The following is a 10598-nucleotide window of genomic DNA, read 5'->3' as shown; positions in this document are numbered from 1 at the left end:
GATGATGTTTGCTAGTTCACCTTACATGCATTAATGTAATAACGTGGTTAGCCTACTCAACGTAAATTACACACGAACAACATTAAGCTACTCACGCAGAGAAGAACGGCTGCTGCTGCCATCATCATCCGTCATCATTTCTGCTACACTGGCAGGGCTAGGGGCCAGGACTCTTCTCTTCGTGTTTTTGGGGGATGTTGCTAACTCCGGGTCCGATAACAGGCAACCCACCGCAGTAGATGCGCTCGTGTGAGGTCTCGCAGCAAGCTATCAAATACGGTGCATTTCTGGGCTTTTAAAAAAAACGCTATGCGTCGCCAGGTGTTTAATCGGATTTGAGGTGTTACCTCCTTTGACAGTATCAGCTTAAAGCACTTGTTGCAGGCTGCTGAGTTTGCATCTTTTGCTGTGAAGTACAGCCAGACTTTTGACCGCTTCGCCTTGGGCATTTTTAATCTGTAGCTCTGCTCTAAAAGAACGTACGTACCTGGACCCGCCTACTATCCTCGGAAACGTAAAATGATTGGCTAGAAGTCAGAGGTGTGGACTCGAGTCACATGACTTGGACTCGAGTCAGACTCGATTTTATGACTTTAGACTTGACTTGAAAAAATGTTCTAAGACTTGTGACTTGACTTGGACTTTTACACCAATGACTTGGGACTTGAATTGGACTTGAACCGGTTTACTTGAAAAGACTTGATATTTTACCCCAAATATAAAATTTAACATGCATATTATATAGAGATTGAAAATGTGACGTCATTCACGGGTAGAACCGCAAAGGATTCTGGGAACTCGTGGCAAGCGGTACTAGCACACGCAGGCTTTCAATTAAAATCAGTTATACAGCGATAAAAAGAAACACAAAAATGGCAAGATGCTGTTGTATTATTAACTGCAATAGCCGGTCGCATGACAGCCACGGGAAGCCGACGGGTAAAGAGATCGGTTGTTATCGGATTACGTCGTTGAAGAGAAATTGTTCAAGCCATGTTTCCGAAGTAACACAGACGCGACTGGATTGCAGCCATTCAAAGATCAAATATAACGTCCCAGAACACCCCAGCTCACAGGTTAGTCTGCTCCAAGCATTTACACGAAGGTCAGTGGTTTTTAGTAGTTAATACGTCATTTTCATAACATAATTAGTGATATAGGTTACAAGCAAGTCTGGCGCTGAACAGAAATTGTCGCGCTATGCTCCTTTGTTTATTGTGCATAAATAGTGAATTGTCCTGACACAATATTGCGTTTCGCTTCTGTTATTATGGTACATTGACAAAAACATATACTTTTATTCACAGGATAAAACAGGTTTTTTGTATCACTAATTGCCCAGTACGATTACAGCATACAATATTGTTGTCACTGCTACATTTCTGTGATGCTACCAGAAATTATTTCCACTACTAATTAATTACCGTTGAGCTCAAAGGTCCTATTAATAAACGGTTAACGAATGTGTATTTATGACGACAATTTGTGAGACTGGTAAACTTATGATACGTACGATGGTCTTTACTTTCTACACGGTGCATTTCAAGGTCCTGTACCCATCCGTCGGTAAACTGTACCTGGGCTTGTTGCAGTGACCTGAAGTTACTAAACTTCATGAGTGTATGCACTCACTCCAAGAACCGTATGATTATAAATATGCATATAAATATGCTAAGATGAGATAGCTGACTTCATCTAACTAGCAAATGTTGTCCAGGCTACGTTGGTGATACAGTTTTTTTTAATGTGTATGATATTTTTGTCATGCGATTTTAAAGCTGGTCCTACAACCGCATCCAAGAATAACATGCAGCTTATCTCAGAACTGTCGGTGAAAATTATTCTTGGAGCTAGGTTAAATTGAGCTGCATTTTAAAGAGGTGCAATTTCACAATTTGTGTATATTTTCTAAGTTCACTATTTTGTCATGTGTTGAGAAAAACACAGATTTTAAAATTACATGGTCTAATATTTACATTTAGCATATAACTGCAACATTATTTTTTCACTATTTTTTTTTTTTAAAGACTCGAAAGGACTTGAAATTCAAAGTTTCAGACTTGTGACTTGACTCGGACTTTTACACCAGTGACTTGAGACTCGACTCTGACTTGCCTGACATTACTTGAGACTTGACTTGAGACTTGAGGATAAAGACTTGAGACTTACTTGAGACTTGCAAAACAATGACTTGGTCCCACCTCTGCTAGAAGTGTATCACAGCTCAGGAAAAAAAAGCACCGAAATAAAGCACCGAAATGTGCGCTGCTTTTCGGTCTGGTTACTACCGTTTATGTCAGAACCGGTGCCATGATCACCGGTACCCATCCCTATATATATATATATATATATATATGTATATATATATATATATATGTGTGTGTGTATATGTATATATATATATGTATATATGTATATATATATATATGTATATATATACAGTGGGGCAAAAAAGTATTTAGTCAGCCACCGATTGTGCAAGTTCCCCCACTTAAAATGATGACAGAGGTCAGTAATTTGCACCAGAGGTACACTGCAACTGTGAGAGACAGAATGTGAAAAAAAAAATCCATGAATCCACATGGTAGGATTTGTAAAGAATTTATTCGTAAATTAGGGTGGAAAATAAGTATTTGGTCACCTCAAACAAGGAAAATCTCTGGCTCTCACAGACCTGTAACGTCTTCTGTAAGAAGCTTTTCTGTCCCCCACTCGTTACCTGTATGAATGGCACCTGTTTGAACTCATCATCTGTATAAAAGACACCTGTCCACAGCCTCAGACAGTCAGACTCCAAACTCCGCCATGGCCAAGACCAAAGAGCTTTCGAAGGACACCAGGAAAAGTATTGTAGACCTGCACCAGACTGGGAAGAGTGAATCTACAATAGGCAAGCAGCTTGGTGTGAAAAAATCAACTGTGGGAGCAATCATCAGAAAATGGAAGACATACAAGACCACTGATAATCTCCCTCGATCTGGGGCTCCACGCAAGATCTCATCCCGTGGGGTCAAAATGATCATGAGAACGGTGAGCAAAGATCCCAGAACCACACGGGGGGACCTGGTGAATGACCTGCAGAGAGCTGGGACCAAAGTAACAAAGGTCACCATCAGTAACACACTACAACGGCAGGGAATCAAATCCCGCAGTGCCAGACGTGTTCCGCTGCTGAAGCCAGTGCATGTCCAGGCCCGTCTGAAGTTTGCCAGAGAGCACATGGATGATACAGCAGAGGATTGGGAGAATGTCATGTGGTCAGATGAAACCAAAGTAGAACTTTTTGGTATAAACTCAACTCGTCGTGTTTGGAGGAAGAAGAATACTGAGTTGCATCCCAAGAACACCATACCTACTGTGAAGCATGGGGGTGGAAACATCATGCTATGGGTCTGTTTTTCTGCCAAGGGGACAGGACGACTGATCCGTGTTAAGGACAGAATGAATGGGGCCATGTATCGTGAGATTTTGAGCCAAAACCTCCTTCCATCAGTGAGAACTTTGAAGATGAAACGAGGCTGGGTCTTCCAACATGACAATGATCCAAAACACACCGCCTGGGCAACAAAGGAGTGGCTCCGTAAGAAGCATTTGAAAGTCCTGGAGTGGCCTAGCCAGTCTCCAGACCTCAACCCCATAGAAAATCTGTGGCGGGAGTTGAAAGTCCGTGTTGCTCGGCGACAGCCCCAAAACATCACTGCTCTCGAGAAGATCTGCATGGAGGAATGGGCCAAAATACTACTGTGTGTGCAAACCTGGTAAAGACCTATAGTAAACGTTTGACCTCTGTTATTGCCAACAAAGGTTATGTTACAAAGTATTGAGTTGTATTTTTGTTATTGACCAAATACTTATTTTCCACCCTGATTTACGAATAAATTCTTTACAAATCCTACCATGTGGATTCATGGATTTTTTTTTCACATTCTGTCTCTCACAGTTGAAGTGTACCTCTGGTGCAAATTACTGACCTCTGTCATCATTTTAAGTGGGGGAACTTGCACAATCGGTGGCTGACTAAATACTTTTTTGCCCCACTGTATGTATATATACATATGTATATATGTATATATATATATATATATATATATATACATATGTATATATATATACATATGTATATAAAACACCCAGCACGCCCCTGCGGGCGGTTCATCCTTCAAGCTCGGGTCCTCTACCAGAGGCCTGGGAGCTTGAGGGTCCTGCGCAGTATCTTAGCTGTTCCCAGGACTGCGCTCTTCTGGACAGAGATCTCCGATGTTGTTCTCGGGATCTGCTGGAGCCACTCGCCTAGCTTGGGAGTCACCGCACCTAGTGCTCCGATTACCACGGGGACCACCGTTACCTTCACCCTCCACATCCTCTCGAGCTCTTCTCTGAGCCCTTGGTATTTCTCCAGCTTCTCGTGTTCCTTCTTCCTGATATTGCTGTCATTCGGAACCGCTACATCGATCACTACGGCCGTCTTCTTCTGTTTGTCTACCACCACTATGTCCGGTTGGTTAGCCACCACCATTTTGTCTGTCTGTATCTGGAAGTCCCACAGGATCTTAGCTCGGTCATTCTCCACCACCCTTGGGGGCATCTCCCATTTTGACCTCGGGACTTCCAGGTTATACTCGGCACAGATGTTCCTGTACACTATGCCGGCCACTTGGTTATGGCGTTCCATGTATGCCTTGCCTGCTAGCATCTTGCACCCTGCTGTTATGTGCTGGATTGTCTCTGGGGCATCTTTACACAGCCTGCACCTGGGGTCTTGCCTGGTGTGATAGACCCCAGCCTCTATGGATCTTGTGCTCAGAGCTTGTTCTTGTGCTGCCATGATTAGTGCCTCTGTGCTGTCTTTCAGTCCAGCTTTGTCCAGCCACTGGTAGGATTTCTGGATATCAGCCACCTCCTCTATCTGCCGGTGGTACATACCGTGCAGGGGCCTGTCCTTCCATGATGGTTCCTCGTCTCCCTCCTCTTTCTTGGGTTTCTGCTGCCTGAGGTATTCACTGAGCACTCGGTCAGTTGGGGCCATCTTCCCAATGTATTCTTGGATGTTCCTTGTCTCATCCTGGACTGTGGTGCTGACACTCACCAGTCCCCGGCCCCCTTCCTTCCGCTTAGCGTACAGCCTCAGGGTGCTGGACTTGGGGTGAAACCCTCCATGCATGGTAAGGAGCTTTCATGTCTTTATGTCAGTGGCTTCTAACTCCTCCTTTGGCCAGCCTATTACCCCAGCAGGGTACCTGATCACGGGCAGGGCGTACGTGTTGATGGCCCAGATCTTGTTCTTACCATTCAGCTGACTCCTCAGGACTTGCCTGACCCTCTGCAGGTACTTGGTGGTTGCAGCTTTTCTAGCGGCCTCTTCATGGTTCCCATTTGCCTGCGGGATCCCCAGGTACTTGTAACTGTCCTCTATGTCTGCAATGTTGCCTTCTGGTAGTTCAATCCCCTCAGTTCTGACTACCTTCCCTCTCTTTGTTACCATCCGACTACACTTCTCCAGTCCGAACGACATTCCAATGTCATTGCTGTATAGCCTGGTAGTGTGGATCAGTGAATCGATGTCTCGTTCACTCTTGGCATACAGCTTGATGTCATCCATGTACAGGAGGTGGCTGACAACTGCTCCGTTCCGTAGTCGGTATCCGTAGCCAGTCTTGTTAATGATCTCACTGAGGGGGTTCAGGCCTATGCAGAACAGCAGTGGGGACAGAGCATCTCCTTGGTAGATCCCGCACTTGATGGTGACTTGTGCTATGGGCTTGGAGTTGGCCTCTAGTGTTGTACGCCACATCCCCATTGAGTTCCTGATGAAGGCTCTTAGGGTCCCATTGATCTTGTACAATTCTAGGCATTCCAGTATCCAGCTGTGGGGCATTGAGTCATAGGCCTTCTTGTAATCAATCCAGGCAGTGCACAGGTTGGTCAGTCTGGTCTTGCAGTCTCGGCTGATTGTTCTGTCTACCAGTAGCTGGTGTTTTGCGCCTCTGGTATTCTTGCCAATTCCTTTCTGTGTCCCGCTCATGTATTGACCCATGTGCCTGTTCATCTTAGCCGATATGATGCCTGACAGGAGCTTCCATGTAGTACTGAGGCAGGTTATTGGTCGGTAGTTGGAGGGGACCGGTCCCTTCTTGGGGTCCTTGGGGATCAGGACCGTCCGGCCTTCGGTTGGCCATTCCGGGTGTCTCTCGTTAACTAGCAGCTGGTTCATTTGTGCTGCCAGACGCTCGTAGAGTGCAGTCAGCTTCTTCAGCCAGTAGGCGTGAACCATGTCGGGCCCTGGTGCTGTCCAACTCTTCATACTGGAGACCCTTTCTTGGATATCTGCCACTGTGATGGTTACTGGACCCTGTTCAGGGAGGTCGCTGTGGTCTGCCCTCAGATCCTCTAGCCACTGAGCATTGCCGTTATGGGTTGCGTCCTTCTCCCATATGCTCTTCCAGTATTGCTCCGTCTCCAGCCTTGGTGGTGCTGTTCTCTTATTGTTCCCTTGCCACTGAGAGTACACCTTTGCTGGTTCTGTGGAGAACAGCTTGTTTATTCTCCTGCCTTCTCTCTGGTGTACCTCCTCAAGCGGCTGGCTAGTGCACACATATATATATATATATATATATACATATATATACATATACATATGTATATATGTATATGTATATATATGTATATATATGTATATGTATATATACATATATATACATATACATATATGTATATATACATATACATATATGTATATATACATATATATATATGTATATATATATATATATGTGTGTGTGTGTGTGTGTGTGTGTGTGTGTGTGTGTGTGTGTGTGTTTGTGTGTATACATAAGGTATATTGATAGGTGTCCTGCTCCTGTTTATTATATGTAACACCAGCTACAGATCGAGACATCAGTCACCTTCTATTGCATCATTAATCGTTTTATAATTTGTATTGACTTCAAAAAATTCTACCTACCTTTCAGTTCGCTAGAATCTCTTTTAAGAGGGCAAAACTCACCTCAGTGAAACACACAAAACCCAAGATAAATGAGGACAAACACACAAAAATCAACAGTCTTCAGTCTTTTTAATGGACACCTGGATGTGGTGGGGGATTTTTACATTTGTGAACATGTTCATGCGACCTTCCCAAGGTCAAATTACTCTTAATTTTTTTTTAAGTGTGTTACTTTTTTAGTTAGAGCTAATACCTTTTTCCTTTCAGAGTGCAAAATCCACCTCAGTGGAACGCACAAACAAAACATTCAAGTAAACATTCAAGGTCACCTGAATCACCAGGGTTTAAAACTTTTAAGAACATCTTGATGCAAATACTTTGAATTTCCAGGCCTTTATTCTCATGTTTAGCCTGAAAAAACCCTCCAATGTCTGCCAATAGGAATCTTTAAAACTTGGACATTTTGAAGGTTTATTGAATTGAAATGAATTTCATGTTTTACTAAATAATAGCGGTTTTATTGCTGCTTTTAGTTGAAAATGCCTTTCAGCACGCTTATACAGAACATGTTAAAACACTTAGAAAGCATAAACAGATGGTAAACTTCAAACATCGACACTATTTTAAATATGTAACCTTTAGTTGTCGTCGTTTTACAGATAAAGTAAGACACCTTTCAACTTTCAAATCCGTTTCTGTGTGTATAGAAGGCTTCAGTGCAGCACGCTGACGATTTCATTAAAAACACAGTAAAGATCACATGAAATGAGATTTACTAACTTTTTTTGACACTAATTAGATCCTTCATGTTTTGAGTTTGTGTTCAGATTACTCAGAATCATCTGCTCGCAGCGAATACAACATTTCTCTTAACACGGAAAGTATTCCTCTCAACTTGTACTGTCACAGTCGGTGTTGTGCAAAGTAAAAACTGGAGAAAACAGAGAAACTAGTTGAGTTTATCCTGCTGGAAACAATCACCGTAAATTATTAATCGTAGATTCATCGAGGCAAACAAACACTCGGATAATTTACCCCCTTCTGTCGACATCAACATTATGCTGTGTTGAATTTGTGTTGCCGTGTCGCTGCTCACAGCGTTTTTTCACAGCCCATCTGCCTGCTGGGGATCATCCTGCTCACGTCGATGTTGTTGTTTGCAAAGATCTCTTTGGCTTTCTCAATGGTGGATTCTGGCAGGGTGCGTGTTCGCCCCAGGATCCAGGCGAAGTCGACGTGGAAGAGCCTGAGGATGTCAGTGCATGAATACACCAAGGCCGAATTCACGTAGTCAGTAGACAGGATCCAATAAGGGGAGTAGGGAAGGACTGTGATCAAGACAAAAGTTGTAAGAGTGAAGAGACAAAAGTATCACAGTATTTTATCCTGAAGCTACACATACTGAGAGAAAGTCGTATATCTAATATGTGGCTTATAGAGGCTGATTAACTCATTACATTTCCACTTCATTCTTAACAACTCATAACACAGCCAGTCATTCTCAGTGTTGTCACCAGATGTTGCTCACCGTAGGAATAACTTATTCCCAGCTTGGCTGGATTCTTTATATCCTCTACGACCCCGATCCCTTCGATTTTCTTCATCTCTCCTTTTCTGTTTTATTCCACACAGACAAACTTTATGTTAGACTAAAACGGCTGCACGACATGCAGACATTACCTCCTGGCTCCACGTTTGCACAGATAAATTCAATGGGACTCACAGTATTTCAGAGCTGACCACTCGAATGGAGTTGCTCGTCGTCAAAGTGAAATTGGTTTCAATGCAGCGGCCTTTCTCAAACTGGGCTGGCAGTTTGGCAATTTCAAACCATCTCCCCATGAACTGTGAGGGCAGAAACACGCACAGGTTCAAAGACAACTCAGAGCAATGTGAGTGCAGACTATGAATAAATCTACATACTCTGATATATGGTATGTGTTTTATAAAAACCTACTCTACACCAGTTGAGGAAGTAATTAAACACAATGTTTTGCCAAGTTTCCCCTCTGGGCAAAAGTCTGTCTTCATTTATTCAGTTATTGTACTAATGTATGCACATTTCTATGCTATTAAAGGTACTGAAAAGCTTTACTTACACAATACTTTGGGTACTGAGTTGACTTACAACTATGATTATGCTGAAAATATATATATATATAATATATATATATATATATATATATATATATATATATATATTATAAACTATATAAATAAAAAGTACTTTTAATAGATTAAATTATACTTTTTTCACGTGAAAACAATATATATATTAATAAATTCTTGTTTACCTGTGGTGTAATTATAATTAGTAGTAGTTGTATTTAATTATGTCCATATGCATGTGTCTACCAGCCTCGACTTTTTGGTGCCCACACGATACAGAGACAAATATGATGACAAACACTCCTATCTGCTTCCACCACACACTATTCTGATCTATATCACAAATGCCAGCAATTACTAAACATGTACGTTTTGCTACTTAATAAGAATGTATCATAAACAGTCAGCAAATCTTTGCCATATGAAAATATTTAAACAGAAATCTCTGATAATGTTTGTGGTGTCAGCTTTTTCCTTTTCAAACTGTGCGAGAGAAGAAGGATCTCATGACATTCACGCCTAATGTGTTCAGCGTATTCTACACAGTCTGCACCGTCACTGGTACCTGTTTAAGGCTGAAGGCGGGTTGAACAGCAGGCTCTGGACACGGGCCCCAGTGGGGAACCTGAGCCCTGATGATGGGGAGGGTGAGTGCAAACACCAGAGCCAAAGGTAGCTTCATGGTAAAGATGTGGCTTTATTACCTAAAGAGAGTATGAAAGAAAAGCAGGTAAGGTAACACAAACCAAAAAGAAACATGGCCAACGCAAACAAGATTACTGCTACATCAACTCAGGTAACATTTTTCTTGGCAGAAATAATCTAATATTAACTAATTTATAGTTTAATCCTTCGCATGTATCTCCACAGATTTCTCTTACCTCTGTGTTCCAGTGGTTCAGATATGTGCTCTGTCTTTATCGACTCTGCTGTTTGAGTTGGAGACGTAGTCCTCTGCGAGGTTTTGCAGTTCTGTGTCGTCAATGGGCGTCTTTGTTTAGAGCCAGCTTTATTTCAGACATGAAGTAAGCTATTAGCAAATTGGAGTCATGGGGGACATACCAGGAGAAACGTAATGAATGTAATAAAATAATCTGGATGCCCTCCTGCCCCAGATGGACACAAAAGTATATATTTTGTTTTGTTTTTTATCAGAGGATTGCTTTAAATGACAAGTTCCAAGGTTACATGATTCTGTACACAGACACACAAGTACTTTAAGACAGAAGTGTTGATCCACAAAATACAAGCATGCTATACTCATGTGTGTTTATATGAAAAAAATGTACAAAATGATTAGATTTGATCTGATTTAATAATATCTTGTCTGGCAGAACTGAAACCTTCAGATTTGCTGCATGGCCTCGCAAATGGTCGATGGTTTACATATTTACATTTCCTGCTCTTTAATGACTCTCTGTTTCTCTATAGCACCAACAGCATATAATAGCATTCATGGTTTACACCAAGGGTGTCGAAATCACTGTAATGATTTTGTGGGTTACATTTAGCCTGATTTGGTCTTAAGTGAGCCTGATCACTGAAC

The 10598-nt window shown here is 42.1% G+C and overlaps 1 protein-coding gene across 1 annotated transcript; it reads right to left on the bottom strand.

Moving 5' to 3' along the window:
- Positions 1-7055: 7055 nt before the first annotated feature.
- Positions 7056-10049, bottom strand: apoda.1 (apolipoprotein Da, duplicate 1). The gene is made up of 5 exons (XM_004555356.4): positions 9934-10049; positions 9618-9756; positions 8667-8788; positions 8472-8557; positions 7056-8271 (listed from the first exon to the last, which is right to left on the bottom strand). Exons 2-5 carry the CDS (start codon positions 9732-9734, stop codon positions 8036-8038), a joined length of 561 nt encoding a protein of 186 aa, XP_004555413.1. The 5' UTR covers positions 9735-9756; positions 9934-10049; the 3' UTR covers positions 7056-8035.
- Positions 10050-10598: the final 549 nt, after the last annotated feature.

This window comes from Maylandia zebra, linkage group LG18 (genome assembly GCF_041146795.1).
Source record: "Maylandia zebra isolate NMK-2024a linkage group LG18, Mzebra_GT3a, whole genome shotgun sequence".
In the NCBI taxonomy this organism is placed as follows: domain Eukaryota; kingdom Metazoa; phylum Chordata; class Actinopteri; order Cichliformes; family Cichlidae; genus Maylandia; species Maylandia zebra.
Note: the sequence above shows the minus strand (reverse complement) of the source record. Positions and strands in the feature narration are given on the sequence as shown.

What these genes read in the sequence shown, in the direction of transcription:
- apoda.1 (XM_004555356.4), bottom strand. Translation starts at nt 9,734, where the DNA reads ATGAAGCTACCTTTGGCTCTGGTGTTTGCACTCACCCTCCCCATCATC. An exon ending in CCGCCTTCAGCCTTAAACAG is followed by an intron (nt 8,789 to 9,617) that starts GTACCAGTGACG and finishes CTGCCCTCACAG; the next exon opens with TTCATGGGGAGATGGTTTGA. An exon ending in GTGGTCAGCTCTGAAATACT is followed by an intron (nt 8,558 to 8,666) that starts GTGAGTCCCATT and finishes GGAATAAAACAG; the next exon opens with AAAAGGAGAGATGAAGAAAA.